Source organism: Macrobrachium nipponense, chromosome 27 (genome assembly GCF_015104395.2).
Source record: "Macrobrachium nipponense isolate FS-2020 chromosome 27, ASM1510439v2, whole genome shotgun sequence".
NCBI lineage: Eukaryota > Metazoa > Arthropoda > Malacostraca > Decapoda > Palaemonidae > Macrobrachium > Macrobrachium nipponense.
The window spans coordinates 75355846-75372120 of record NC_087216.1 but is presented as its reverse complement, the minus strand read 5'-3'; the positions used below and the strand labels follow the sequence as shown (position 1 = coordinate 75372120).

The 16275-nt window shown below is 36.5% G+C and overlaps 1 protein-coding gene across 1 annotated transcript in view; it reads left to right on the top strand.

Moving 5' to 3' along the window:
* Positions 1–14064, top strand: part of LOC135201094 (abnormal spindle-like microcephaly-associated protein homolog) — a gene marked incomplete at its 5' end in the record, with an annotated part of 64502 nt that extends 50438 nt beyond the window's left edge. The window contains 8 exon segments of the mRNA XM_064229988.1: positions 1651–3936; positions 3938–4690; positions 6784–6894; positions 7072–7245; positions 7965–8190; positions 10762–10946; positions 11218–11340; positions 12651–14064. Of these exon segments, the coding sequence (XP_064086058.1) occupies positions 1651–3936; positions 3938–4690; positions 6784–6894; positions 7072–7245; positions 7965–8190; positions 10762–10946; positions 11218–11340; positions 12651–12884 (4092 nt within the window).
* Positions 14065–16275: the final 2211 nt, after the last annotated feature.

Genomic DNA, 16275 nt, shown 5'->3' with positions numbered 1-16275 from the left:
CGGCCGCAAGCTCTCCGAAATACGTATCATCGCATTATCCTAATATTTGCTCCTTTTCATATTAGCCGTTTTATAGAGTTTCATATATCAAAATGTGCGCAAATTCATGAAGAATCCAATAAAAAATAATTGAAGTTGTAGTTTTCCATCTCCGAAATATGTGCATATAAAAAAATATATATATAAAAATTTCGACATTCGATCAACTTTAACTCATCCGAAATGGTCGAAATCTGCAATTCTAATCTAAAACTCTTACAGTATCGTAATATTGAATCAGTCGTCTTAAATTTTGAAACAAATGGAGGAAGTCTCTAGAACAATATTTTAGAATTACGGGGAATGAATTTTTGAAAATAACTTTTTTACATCCGCGCGTTACAAATTCGTACATCATTTTGTGATAATATTTTTCCGGTGTTGCTTTTATTGTTTTACGATGTATTATATATCAAAATGATTGCAATTTAGTGTACAATACACGAAAAAAAAAGTAACGTCGTTAGCTTTGACCGTTTTTTGCACAGCGTGATTTGAATACAATTATCTATGAATTTTTTTTTTTCGCTACCATATATCGCATTATTTACATTTGATAATGATATTATTTTTCATTTCTGATGATTGCATACTAAACTTCAGGCAATGACAAAAAAATGAGCCAAAAATGAACTCTTAATCTTCAAAACTAAGCGCGCTGTGATTTTTTGAAATTATTTTTTCCGCTTCCGCGCTCACTCCAAACCGGCGCTGGCATACAGGAGAGGTTTTGATTTTTAGGGCTTCGGCGTAAGAGGGTTAATACAGTATATACTGTACATTACTTAATCATTGCGTTAATTTAGTGGTACACATTTTTCAGTATGTGTGCATGTGTACAGGGTATTTGCACACATGCATTATTTTAGGGTAAACGACACTTAGAATGTGTTTGTTTGCCTTACATGATTCTCTCTCTCTCTCTGTCTGTCAGTTTTTTGTTGTGAAGAATGTGGGGTAATTATATTTAAAAAGAAAGGGTTTGTGATTTATTTATATAGTATGGATTTTATGCTCAGTACTTTACACATCTTGTGATCATAGGTACAGGTATGTGTACATATTGTTAGGATTTAATTGAAATATATGTACAATGCTATATCAACGTGTCTTATTGATTAGGGGAACTGAACAGATTCCCGAAAGCTATCTTTGCTGTTTTTTTAATTGAAATATATGTACATTTACATACCTGTGGTTTTGTTTCTCCATTGTTAGGATTATTTTTCATTTTGCAGCTATACCTCTGAATTCAAATAAGTAATTCAGAACTTGAAACTGAATAATAAATACAAAATACCAGTTAGGATAGGCTATTAGATGATTTATATGAAATTGCACTAGATTGTAAACTATGATAGCCCTGGGGGTACCCTACAGTGAAATGGGCAGACCCCTGATCTGTTCATTAAGTTAAGTTGACGCTGGACTTCATTTTGCTCCAACTTTCACCTACCGTTATAAACAAATCTAGTGGACACATCTTATTCAACAATAAATTTTTTCATTCCACATTTCCTCAAGTTGTCAAAGCCTGGTCTGTGTTTTTGTCTTTTCCCAATTTTGATCTGTTTCCTAATTAGATGAAATATTTCTTCTTCCTTTCTTCAGGTTCGTATGTGGCTGACTCAGCGTGAGTATGCAAGGAAAAGGGAGGCATGTGTTAGGATACAGGCATGGTTCCGGTGTGTCCAAGCTTGTCGCTGTTATCTGGCACAAAGAAATTCTGTATTGATTATCCAGAAATACTTCAGAGCATATCTTTTACAAAGGAAAGCTCAAAGGCAGTACGTAACTACAAGGAAGGCTGTGATTACTCTTCAAGCTGCTTTTAAGGGTTATTTAACTAGAAAAAATCTGAGAGAGAAACATAGAGCTGCTACTGTCATTCAAAAGAGGTTCAGAGGATTGAAAATGAGGAATGCTTATCTCACTAAGCTCAGAGCCATATCTGTACTTCAGTGCTCTCTGAGAAATTACCTCATTGGAAAGAAAACTAGGAAGGACTACCTAGAAAAGCGCTCTGCAGCAGTTGCCATTCAAGCATGTGTAAGGGGTCACATTGTTAGAAAAAGAGTTCAAGAGATGAATAATGCTGCAGTGGTTATTCAGAAGACCTGGAGGATGTATTATATTTGCAAAGGCTTCCAAAAGAAAAAGAAAGCAATAGTCACAATACAAAGAGCTTACCTGAGTTACTTATTGACTAAAGCAGTTATGTGTGAATACAAGAAAAGCTACAGCTGTGTCGTGAAGTCTCAGGCTATTGTGCGAGGTTTCTTGGTCCGGCAGTGTATGAAGAAGCAAATGTATTCTGCTACTTGCATCCAAGCATATTTCCGGTCATATTGCGTAAGCAAACAATATGTTTTAAAGCGAAAGGCTGCTATTAAATTGCAGGCTGCTGCTAGGGGATTTTTAGTAAGGAAGGCATTACGGCAACAAAGAGATGCTGCCGTAGCCATCCAGTCCAGTTTCAGAAGGTGGCGAGAGTGCAGGAAGTACAAAGAGATTTGTAATTCTGTGCTTGTAATACAGACTCATTGGAGGGCTACGTTGCTCATGAGGGAAACTCTTACAAACTACCATACAATCAAAGGTGCTGTTCTTGTGATTCAGAGTGCATGTAGAGGTTGGATTGCCAGAAAACACATATTGAAGCAACATAGAGCAGCAACGGTTATCCAGGCTCATGTCAGAGGTCTTTCACAGTATAGGAAGTATGCACAGCTCAAGTTTAACACCGTTCATATTCAGCGATGGTGGAGAAACATTCAGCTTGGTAGTAAGGTTCAGGAGAATTATGTGTTGAAAAAGAAATCTGCCATTATTATCCAAAGCTATTTCAGGAAATACACAGCAAGGAAAAGGTACAAAGAGTCTCACACCTCTGCCACAAAAATACAGTCATTCTATCGAGCCTACCGTCAGCGACAGATTTATATAAAACAAAAGCAAAGTGTAGAAATTATCCAGGTGTGGTGGAAGAGTTATTTGCGAATGCAGCATGAAAAGAGGGAGTACGATAGATTCAGGCAAGCCGTCATTCTTTTGCAAGCTGGTGTTCGTGGTATGAAAGCCCGAAGGGAAATGAAGATGAGACATGAAGCAGCAGCCAAGATTCAAGCAAGATTCAGAGAATGGCTTGCTAGAAGAAGGTACAGCCAAATAAGGCAGTCCATAATCAAATTGCAGGCTCATGCGAGAGGACTGTTAGTGAGAAAGCAGATTGAAGTACAACATAAGGCTGCTGTTGTGATTCAGTCGCGTTTCAGAGGATACCGGATGCGTAGAGACTTCAGATTACTATACTCAAGTGCTGTATATCTACAGAGATGGTGGCGATCTATCACTGAAATTCGTAAGCAACAGAAAGAATTCAAGAGAGCGAAGGATTCTGTTGTGAGACTCCAAGCTCACATTAGAGGCATGCTTGTGAGAAGGAAGGAGAGTCGACAGAAACAAGCAGCAACAGTGATTCAGTCGTATGTTAGACGTTGGATAGTGTCGAGAAGTTATCATCAGAGAGTTTTGGCAGCAATCCAAATCCAGAGATGGTACAGGTCTCTGAAAAAAGCTAAATATCAACAGAGTAAATACCAGAGCTTAAGGAAGGCCACTGTTTTAATACAAGCCTCTTACAAGGGTTTTGTAGTCAGAAAGAACATAGCTGAACAGAGAGCAGCTCAGGTGAAAATTGCTTCTCATTTCAGGGGATGGCAGGTTCGTAAAACGATAAAGTTCCAGCAAACTGTGAGAAGTGCAAAAATAATACAGACTTGGTGGAGAGCCACTTCACTTGCGAGAGAACAACAAAGTCAGTATTGCAGAGTGAAAAAAGCTACTATCCTTATTCAGTCTTACACTCGGGGAATGATTGCTCGTAGTGACATGAAGAAAAAAGCACCGTGCTGCTCTCACTATTCAGTCTTGCATCAGAGGATGGTTGCAGAGGAGGAAGTACATCCGTTTGTGCCATTCTGTTACTAAGATACAGTCATTTGTGAAGTGCTATCAGGCTCGTAGGAGATTCCTGCTGAGAAAAGAGAAGGCTATTGTCGTTCAGAAATGGTGGCGAGGTTTAACTGAAACTCGGCGCCAGGTTGAGGGGTACAGGGAAATTAGACAAGCAGTTGTAATACTTCAGGCGAGTGTCCGAGGAATGAAAGTACGCAGGGAAATCAGAAAGCAGTGTGCAGCAGCTGTCAAAATTCAGTCATATGTACGACGTTGGTTGATTTGTAGAAAGTACACTAAACAAACCCATAGTGTCATAAAGATTCAGAAGTGGTGGAGGAGCATAGTGATGACTCGTTCACTGAGTGCAGAATACAGACAGAAAAAAGAGGCTGCTGTTGTCCTTCAGGCCTATGCTCGAGGCATGATGATCAGAAGATCTTTTGTGCAGCAAAGAGCCGCAGCTATCAAGATTCAGTCTTGGGTACGTTGTTGGTTGTTGAGACGTCAGTACAAAGCTAGAATGACTGCAGTAGTTAAATTACAGCGTTACTGGCGAGGTGCTTACCTAACACTACGGACACAAGAACAGTTCATTTACATGAGGAGAGGGGCAGTCATTCTTCAAGCAGCTTGGCGAGGAAGGCAAGTCAGAAAACAAGTCAAACGGCTGAAAGCAGCTCGCTGCATTCAGGTAAGTTATCTTTTTTCTAACAGCCTTTTTTTAGTAAATGATTCTTTAATTTTTTTTTGTCATATATCTTTGCCATGCACAGTTTTCATAAATTTGATATCAGATTGATGCATGTCATTTGTAGATTTTTCCCTCGAGACTGAGTCAACAATTCTCCTTGTAATAAAAAGAATAGATGACTGTTGGGGTTCAGAGACTTCCTCAATAAAGTAATTGACCTTTAAGATAAATACCCCCATATCTGGATTTTAAACCAGGAGTTAGAAACTGAAATCATCTTGAATTTGTCTATTAACACCTCAATAAAAGCTTCTCACTGTGGCAGCTGAAACAATTTATGTTTGTATGGATTATTCTATAACCTTCGTTCTCAAAGTTTGTATGAATGCAGTTTTCATTCATTTAGCAGTAACTGTTATTATTTCATTCCCCTGAGATCTAATGTGCACTTGGGATCTTTTCATTAATTTCTGTGGTAGATCAATTTGCAGTGCTGCTTCTACTGTATTTAGAGCTCTTTACAGAGGTTTTTTTTTTTCATATCAATATATTTTCATCCTTGATTTGTTTTTGTTTCTTGGTATCCCCAAGGTGCTTTTCTAGATTTGCTGAACAGCAGCACTAATAGTATTGATATGCAGTAAATGTGCCTTGCTGTTGGACTTTTCAGTTCCAGGGTTCTTATATATATCTCACACCTGTAGACTATGGTAGTCTCCCTAAGGATGTTGTTCAATTAGAACCTCAAAAGTTCAAGTTTAGATGCAACACATTACTCTCCCTAAAACATTTCCCCTTTCATTTTAATAATTTACTTACATTTTTATCTTTATTTGCTATAATTTGTCTATTTTTACTTTTCTAATATCTGGTCTCTTCTGTATTTCCATTACCTTCTGTTACTTCTGTCAAATGGACATATTCTTTGGAGGCTTGAATTTTAAGTCATTGGCCCCTTTGGGATTGCTCCATATGGTAGGGTTCCTCTTCTGGATAATAATAAAAAAAGAGGGTGTTTTTCCAGAATATCTTTGAAGAATATATTTATTCTATTCACAGTACCATAGTCTTATCGGTGGATTGAAATAATCTATTAAAAGTGCAGCCATGGAGATCTGAAGGTAAATTCCAATATTTTAAGTAGAATTACCAGTTTCAAGAGAAAGGCATTATTGTTAGTGATGCATGAGCACGTTGTTGATTTGGTAAATGGATATGAATGATTTGTATTCTACTCCGAGTTTGAGTGGAATGACACTGTTATGAAGGTGAGGTTATGGAGGAACGATCTGTTTGTTCCATTTGACAAAGTCTTCAAGGGTTACGTGAGAGAGAAAGAGAGTAAGTTTCGTGGTTGGTGTCGCTGTTAAGATTGTATAGTATGTATTTATGTTTTTGGTTTTCAGAGAGAGAGAGAGAGAGAGAGAGACGTAATTGGTGGATGGATGGTTAGCTATTGAATTGCTTGTTGGTGAGTTCTGGGTTATCTGCTAGTGCAACTGCCGAGTCAGTCAGTCAGGGAGTCAGTCTTTGATCAGTGTCTGAAGTGGAGAGTCAGTTTTGGACAGCAGTCTTGGATTTCTTGATGGTCAGTTGTATTGTGTGATATTGTGTTTTTTGATTTGTTACTGGGTGTTTTGATTGATATTGACATAGTAGAGTTGTTGTGCCTGTGTTGTTGAATTTGTTGTGCTTGTGTGTTGGGAGGTTTTAAGCTAGTGTGTTCTGTTGTGTTGCAGATGAGTTGTTGACTGTGTTGGTGAGTTGTTGTGGTTCCTTGATGTTGTAGGTGGTTTTATTGAATTGTCATGTTATTGTTTTTTTTATGTTATTAGTGATTGAGCAGTGGTCTGTTGTTGAATTGTACAGTTGTAGTCCTTGTTGGTTTGTTTGGGTGTTGTGTTACGACGGCCGTATCCAGCGGACAGAGCAGCTCCTCGCACTGAGTATGTCAACTGTCTGGTAAGTACAAGTTTGTTTTGAAAGTTTTTGATTTTTAGCTTGTGATCCCACCACATGGTTCCAAAGTCATCAAGGTTGTTTGCTCATTTATTTACCCCCAGACCATTCAGTAACCTTTTGTTTATTTGTAGGCCCATGTACGTGGTTGGCAGGTCCGGAAACGCTTAAGGGAGAGACGTAGTGCTTCCCTACAAAGAATCGTCAGAGTTACAAAAATCCATATGTCTGCAATTGTGATCCAAGTAAGTATCTCTCTCTTTGCCATGAAAAACTATCTTTAAAATAATTTTAACTGAGGTAAAAGACATTGAAGACTGGGCTTATGATTTGCTACTAGTCATGTGTATCATTTTCATGGATTTTTGCTACTTTATGTGTAAAGGGTGTTCGATTGTTAATGTTGTTGTCCATTTCCACAGCGCTGTTACCGCCGTTATGTAACAAGAAAGATTATGCAGAGAAACATCACACATCTTGTTAAAATACAGCGCTGGGTTCGAGCGAAATTGGAGAGATCTCGATTCTTGAAGAAACAGGCTAGTGCTGTCATCATTCAGAGAGCTTGGAGGAAAAAGATGGAGGAGAGGAAGGAGGTGAGTAAACCATTCATAACATCTAGCATTGGTAAAAGAGATATAAACATAAGAGTAAATCTCCAGCCTTGCGAAAATTATAGCTAAGAAAACTTTTAGCAGACCTTAAGTTGATTTATTCTGTTTAGGAACCATATTTTCATATCCACCACCAGAAATTGTATTGGATCATTTTCCTCTAAAGCTTGAACTATCACAATGTAAGTATTTTGGATGTTATTAGCTTAGGAAAGGTGCTTTTCTGTCTTTATTAGGCCACTAACTTTATACAACAGTAATGTTGAGTTTTTTTTATAATGCTGTCAATTTTAATGTTTCAAAAAATTTAACTTTTATGTTGTCAAATCTCTGTTGTGTAGTTCCTCTGTGTGCCTTGTGTATTGCTCTTTTGTTAGTACTAGAGTTTCTTTGCTCTAACTTTGTTCTTAGGTTCGTTGCAGTTTCTGTCATACTTTTCATCTTTTATATGTTCCTTTTGATGTCTTCTTATCAGGTCCAACAATTTTTTTTTACTTACACCTGCTCCAAGTTTTACTCCTTGTTTAAATTGAACACTTTTGGCTTGCTTTAAAAGATTCCAATGGTTTTATTCATGTTTTGTTTAAGCTGTGAACTAATATTTGATAAATTGCTAAAGATTACTAACAAATATTCAGTGATTTATTAGTTGTATCTGAACTCTAACTGTATTTAAAAAATTTCTTTTCATTGTATTGCAGAGACGTCGAAATCAAGCTGCACTCACCATACAGTCAGCTTGGCGTGGTAGATTCACAAGGCAATCTCTGGGCGGAAAGAAGCTGGAGGAGATTCGCAAACGTCTTGCTGTAGCTACCCATGATGCAACAGATTCCAAACGCATCGGCTACAAAACAGAGTGTGCCATCAATTTCCTCCTGATGTACAAGGACCTTAAGCGCTTACTGATTGCAGTCATGTACTTGGGTGGGTTGTCTATGCTTTGTCAACAGTTTTAGAAGTGTTGCTTATAGCATCTTTGCCATAGTAAAGTTGCTTTAGTTTTTAATGCCAGATCAATATACTAAGGTTGGCCTTTGGGTCGTGGAAAGTAGCAGGGAACTTTACATTAACAGTTTTCCATAAACAGGGCATTTATATAATACCTGCTTTGCCTCCCTTGGCAAAAAAAAAAAAAAAAATTGTTTTTTTTTTTTTTTTTTTTTTTTTTTTTTTTTTTTTTTTTAAACATTCATCTCCCTTTGCTGCGGTGTTAACATTGGTAATCCATGGAACCATCTTCCTGAATTGGTGCTTACAGAATGGGATTTGTTACTGTTCAGCTATAATTCTTGGTTGATTTTTTTTCTCTTATTGTACTGATAGCTATTGGTATTATGCTGTATATTGGTTAGATGCTCCTTATATTGATGAAATTCTTGGCCTATAGGGCGACCTTTTAACCTTAATAAATCTCCCCCAAGATATGGGTCATCTTATACACCAAGCATAAAAAGCAAACCTTAAATCCTGCCAAGATTTTTAATGATAGGCTTCCTTCTGCTGTGCCAATAGTTGTGTCAATAGTTAACTACCATCACAGCTATCGACGCTTTAAACAAAACAGTATAAACCTTAGGTAATTCAAGTTAATCATTAGTGACACAACTATAGATACTGTAAACAAAACTGTAGTTACAGCAATTACCGTAGGTAATTACCATAATTGGGCGTTAGGATGAGCGAGCTTTCACTTTGTTATTAGCTTTGTCTGGGTACCATTACACAAATACAGTTATCACAAGACCCATCATGGCCACACAAACTATGAGTAAAAATAAAAGGAGGAAGTATGAAGCTTTGCTCAAGTTAAATGTGAACCAAGAACAGGGATCGCACATTGGCTGGTACTTGAAAGATGTACCAGTCATGGTGCGTGAACATTGGCAATATGGATGTGACACGAAATAATATAGATTTTTTGCTCAAGTGGTCTAAAGCAAACAGTTTCTAGCAAAGGATTTAAGGACTGCACCTTGGTGTGTTAGATTCATGGAAAGGAATAATCTGGTAGTGAGGCAAAAAACAAAAATTTCACAGAAATTACTGAAAGATCTAGAAAACAAAATAATCAGCTTTCATCTATATGTAGCAAGACAATACTACTAAGAACGAGACTATCCTTTATGTAATATTGGGAATATGGATGAAACTGCTGTGAATGTTGTGGCATTTTGGTGTGGGTTATGTTCTGGTCTCATTTAACTGACAACACAAAGAAACGGTTAGCAATAACAAACAGAAGTAGCAGTTATTCTTGAAGGATTGGCATCATTGTTACAACCACTGGATGTGTCTTAACAAACCTTTCAAAAAATATACAGGCAGACCCCGGTTATAGGCAAGGGTTCCGTTCCCAGGGGGATAAGTGCAAACCGCCATTAACCGAAACTCAGCGATTTATGGCCCCATAATGGTACTAATGGCTAGTTATTCCTCTTCTCATTGTAATTGTTTAAACTATTTAATTACAGAGGGATTTGATTCCAATTTGCTAGTCAGTACAGTAGTATAGATCTCAATATGAAACCTGCATAAAATCTGTAATATTTGAAAGTAAAATTTGCATTTCAATTGGAAATTAAGTGCCATGTTATGTCAGCACCACATCTGATGGATGTCTGAATTCTTGTTCAAGAGATTTTTTAGATATTAGGGGGACTTTTCTCTCATGACATTCCTTTGTAACTTTCTGAACACGGTAGCAAATTCAACTCTGGTAAAATTTGTGCTAGAGATTGGTTTTTGTTTATAAATAGGTAAAATGAAACTAGGTCGGCCTTAGGAAAATATAGAACCTTAAACAGTGGCTTTGTTAATTATTGTCAACATAAACCAAGGTTACAGAGGGTGATTGGTCAGTCACACTGGAGCACTTAGATTCACAGTAAAAAGAGAAGTACAATCACTAGTATATACTCTTTATCTATACATACATTCTTACATTCTTCATGCTTACAGAATTGTTTAGTACTGAAAGTTTTGAGTACTCTATATCCTATCCGTAGGCTTTGTTAATCGATGAGTGTTAGCAAGCTGGCATTTATTTTTTTGTCATCTCAGTTGCCCTATATAGTGATGACCATATAACAAACAATAATATCAGACTGAGTTTTACCATAGTCAGCATCCTGGTCTCCCATAACCTGGTTATGCTGAAGCATACTTTACTTGCCGTAGGTATTTTAGATTTTCAATCTATTGATGGTTGCTTGTTGTTAATAAATGTTTCAGTGTACTCCTCTGCTGTGTTCCTTTCTTTTTCACCTGGGTATTTAACTCTGGGGAATTTTACTAGGCAAGTTTATACCCTTTTGGCTTTTTTCATCAAAACTGTTGTTGCTGGAAGATCAAAACTTTGATGTTTCTTTGTACTCTTGTCTCTCTGATACCATACAAATTTTGACACAATATTTCATTGCTCCTTGAGTTCATGCTTATTAGTTTCTTCATGGCATAGATTTGTTTAACAATAAACATGGTCACCTTTCTTTTCAGACACCAGCACACGATGGTCCCCACCATGTTGTGTGAAACTTACAGAAAGTGGTGCTCTTAAGAGTCTTGTTTTTATATTGAGAACAAGTAACAGATCAGTGCCACACATGGATATAATCAGTAATGTTCTGGATGTATTCATAAATCTGTCAAAGTACCACACCACTGCACAGGCTGTACATACGGTGAGTTGCAAATTTTACTTAGTTTTGTGGGGTTCTCTTGTAAAAATGATGAACAAGAAGTCAAGGGGTATGCAAATGAATAACTCCAGTATGGGAAATTGAAAAAGTATAAATAAAGAATCAGCATAATAATGGAAGCCTAATTGGATGGGAATCAATTTGAAATTATCATTGTCACTGAATAAAATTTATATTTTAAAAGTTGAATGAATTATTTGTATAAATGAAAATAACTTGTGTTGATAAAGTGGAACTTGTTTTTCTCCTCAAGCTTGATGGTTTGTTCCCGTCGATAATCCAACTGATGACTATATATTATGAGAAGTGCCCTGATATATTTTGTAAATGCTGCACGCTGCTTTACGTCTTTGCAACGTCGTCTCCCCCTCACCAGGTAAATATTATTTGTGTATTGTGGTTGATTACTTTTACTTGTTTATGGTAGTTACATGTTTCTACCTGCGGGAAGAGATGATGCGACGTTAGTTTCAATTCCATTGTCGTCATTGAATATCCTGGATGGAGGATGATTTGAAAGCAGTCTTCTGCTACTGTTTATTGGATGGAGTGCATTGTAGTGAGAGACAAGAAGAGAGCTACAGAGTATACAAGATTATAAATGATACAATACAAAATGCATGAGCATCGAAGCTAAGCATACAATAAGGAATCATATCTCACTGCATGCGGTAAAACTTACAGGATCATGGTTTGAGGTAGTTTATATGGGATTCAATACCAAATATGAGAATAACATTGCTGTGCTTGAACATTGCAATACTGTGCAATACCTATTAACTGAATAGATTCACTGTATGAGAATTTCCTGGGCTAGTTATAGTTGATATTCTGTACTGCAGCATTATGTAAACGAGAGGTACATGACAGCTATGTTCCTGAACGTTACAGTTTGATGCTGAAACACATTCTCCATTGATGTTGGTTCCACACACAAAATATAAACTCTAATTTTAATCTGTAGACCAGTTTGGTATAATTATAGTTGTTTTAATAGATTTAGCTAACTCTATGCCAGCATTGGATCTTGCTGCTAGGACAGCCCATAACATTAGTACTTGTGACAAACAGAGAAGAAAAGAAACTCTAGCAATAAAAAGGGATTTTGACGTAGGAAAAATCTATTTCTGGGCGAGGAAGCCGTGTCGCTCCGTGAAATGTGTCCTCTTTAGCACTATTTCTAGTAAAATATTGCTATGATACCAGAGAACTGCTAAATTGGACATGTCAGAAGTCTCTGACTCGCTCACCTAAATAAAAGGTGTCGGTATAGAACTGGTGCGAGTGTTAAACACTACCACAGCAACCCCTCCAATTAGCCTTTTCCTCATCAAAAGACCCTGAAAACGGGGAGCCGACCTATAGGTCACACCCAGCTACCCTGTTGAAGGGGACTGCGGCGTCATTCTTATCGATAGCCTCCCAGCGCGCTGAGGGCTATCAAGAGTTGTTATAGTATGGAACTGTTCTGTGGTTTTGGTTGTATTTGTGGAGGAGGTTGCTTATGTTTGTGAGCTACTCTTGTTTGGGTGATTTATAGGATTAATAACAACCAGTTTATGCTTGGCATTGCACAATGTGCTTATTGTGAGTTACTGAAATAGATTCAAGATTGGTATCCTCATATGTGTAAAGTGATAATTTTTCATCCTCATATGTGTAAAGTGATAATTTTTCATATTTCAGGAAATGGCCAGTGCAAAGGTAAAAGAAAATCTATCCAGCTTGAAATCCCTCATGATCAGGAAGGAGAACGCTAGCCGTCGAGGCCAGCGGCCAATTAAGTATGTTCCGTTACCCCCATCTCAGTTGCCGAGTTTGAAACCAGATTGGTTCTTGAGAGGTAACAGATCGAGGCAATTTAACAACCCTATTGTGGCCATAGTCACACTTTTAGCAAGATTAGAAGGGAATGCATAATGTATTTATGCATTTTGGTTGAGAGTTTTATTATAAGATCATGTACAGTATTTTCCCCCATTTTAAGATTTCCTTATAGGTCTTTCACCTTGCATTATATGTTCTGTCATTACCACGTTTCCTTCCAAGATGGATGATATTCATAATTTCATCAGACTGTAATATATTCATTTAACATTAACATTCTTATTCATTAATCTTTCAGGATGAAATTCCTTTTCATGAGTACTTGCAAGAATACATTTTTTGTTTCTAAACATTTAACCTTTTATTTAGTACACATCTGTTTTTGATTACTCAGTTTGGAAAAGTGGAAGGGGGATAACTTGCAAATGTATCCCTTGTCTTTGTACAATTTTGTTAAATCTATTATTTTTACTGTTTTATTGTTTGGTCTTAAAAATACTTTTTACAATTCTGCCTTTTTTCATGTTATTTGTTTCCGTTTTTATTAGATTTAGTTGCAAGAGTTATGTAAAAAGCCTGACTACCAAATCGTTTATTATTAACTTATACGTAATTCATATCTCCATAGAACTGTCATTGGTGTTCCATTAACCTGCCCCATTCTATTCACTGAGTAAACATGAATAGTTTCTTTCTGTGCTTCGTAGTTTTCTGTGGAGCCATTGTACAAATGCCATGAATGTTTGATATTTGCTCTCTCAGATTTGGTTCAATTGCTTTTATATGAGTACTGTTGATATTGTACAGGCATATGTTTTTAGACAGATAAATATCTTTTAAACTTGTTAACCTTTAGTATGTGGTCTTGTCCATTTTATCCTTTATTATAAATTATTTCCTGAGGATATAGGCCATTATATTTTTTCCTTTTGTAGATTGAATGTTAAAATGTTTTCAGTTACACTGCATTTCATTAAGATCCACTAGCTTATTTGATCAGTGCTGAGTTAGATTTTAAACATTCCACTTCTTTTTTACAATTTAGTTGTAATGGTTTTTATGTATATAGGATTTTTGGTTGATATTCATATGTTTATCAAATAAGAAAGCATTATTAGTTTCAAGAATTATGTTTGCCTTGCTTTATTCATATTCTACCACAGAAACTGTACCTGATATATACACTTTTTGATGATAATGTTGGTTCATGTCCTTATTTTTCCTTATTCTCATCTTAATGGACAAGAAAAGTGAATAAATGATATAAATTTTATACTTTTTTTCTTTTCCTTTAATAGTATAGATATTATAGTGGTGGCCATGATCGAAAACTCATAATAAGTTGTTTGTGTAGTCAGTTATAGGGTGGTTGGACAATTGGTTGTATACTTTCAAAAATTCCTACTCAAAAAATTTCATTTTCAAACAACAAAATCATTCACGCTGGTGCTTAGGTTTGAGGTGCTAAAGCAAACCAAAATATTTAAAACGACTGTATGGTCTTTATTATTGGGAATAAGATCATTAATAACTCAGTTCACATCATGTGGTGCTTTGTAGACATTAGTTAAGGTTCTTTGCAGTCACTGCAACCCCTTTCTTTCCTTTTACTGTATCTTCAGTTATATTCTCTTTCTTCCAGCTGATGTTTCACCCTCTAACAATTGTTTCATTGTGCAACTGCAAAGTTTTCCTCCTGTTACACCTTTCAGACCTTTCCACTCATTTTCCTTTTTTCTGCCTGTTGAACTAAATAACCTATGAGATTATTCAGTGCTGAAATGAAAATAAACAGTAAAAGGTTTAAAATGTATGACAGGAGGAAATCCTCAGAGCAGTTGCACTATGAATCAATTGTTAGGAGAGGGTGGAAAGTAAGAAAGAGAATATGAAAGGAGATAGGTTCAGTTAATGGAACAAAAGCGGTTGCAGCTAGTGACTGAAGGTACGCTGCAAAGAACCGTAAGTAATGCCTATGTTGCACTGATGGCAATATCCCCCTTCAGGGTTTTTTGCCTGTTAAACCAATCAAACCTTTCCGCTCTCACTTTTCCCTTTCCTATCCTGTAAGGGGTTAGCACCATTAGTGCACCTCATGCAGTGCGCACTGTAGGCATTACAAGGGTCTTTGCAGTGTGCCTTTGGCCCCTAGCTGCAACCCCTGTCATTCCATTTATTGTGCCTCCTTTCATATTCTCTTCCATCTTACTTTTCATCCCTTCTTAACAATTGATCTGCCTCAGTGGCATGGTTGGTATGGTGTTGCCGTCCCACCTCGGTGGTCGCGAGTTCGATTCTCGGCCATTCCATTGAGTGAGATGTGTATTTCTGGTGATAGAAGTTCACTCTCAACGGGGTTCGGAAGTCACGTAAAGCCGTTGGTCCTGTTGCTGAATAACCACTGGTTCCATGTAACATAAAAACACCATACAAATAACAATTGATTCAAAGTGCCACTGCGAGGTTTTAGCTGTTATACCTTTCAGACCTTTTACTGTCAATTTCCTTTTTAGCACTGAATGACCTCATAGGTCCCAGCACTTGTTCTTTAGCCTAAATTCTATAGTCTATTCCATTCCTAATTAAGTGAGATACTGAGGCGTATCTTTCTAAATGAAGGCAAATGGATACATTTATAAGATTAGTCACTTAGGGTTTGCTTCGTGGTTGATAAATGTTCACTGTCAAAGCATTTTCGATAACCACGAGTGCTGGTTTAAAATAAGTTCAGATGTGGTTGTCATTGCAATTCAAATTCAAAAAGTTTATTGATATACATCAAATGGAGTGTAGCAGCATGCTGCTATACTCACCTACAAAATTCAAAAGATTCCAGGCAAAAATCATAATAAATACGTAAGTAAAAATAAAAAACGGTAATGAAAAGCAAATATTTTACATGAGAAGAATTTTAACCCAATTTATACAAAAGCAAATGCCAAGCTATAATGCAAATTTTATACAAATCAAATGTTTATATACTAAAGCAAATTTCCAATAGGCAAAAGCCATACAAAACAAATATAACAAAAGTAAATGTTATATAAAGAGAAAAATGTTAAGAAAAGGTAAAAAAAAATCAAGTTATACAAAATCCTACTAAAGGACAGGCAAATGGCTCACAATTATTTATTCCAAAAAATTAGGAAATTTCTTGCAACGTTATGATAATTTTATTCATAGACCTAAGCTAACGTGATAATTTCATTCATAGACCTAGCAGGACTACAAATATCACATTGAACTGTTATTTAGAAAGTATGCTGAAACAATTTTTTTTTTTATACAAAATAAGCATTTCGGTGGACAGTTACAAATCTCTTCCAGTTAACCTTAGATGCTGTTAAAGCAGACCATACAGTTATATAAAGAAAACTGAATGGTGTTTACCATATAAACCGCTTGACAAATCACTTTCGTGAGGGAATATACAGTAAGATGATTTTAGGAATGATGGGCTTTTTTGAGTTTAGAGGACCATCAA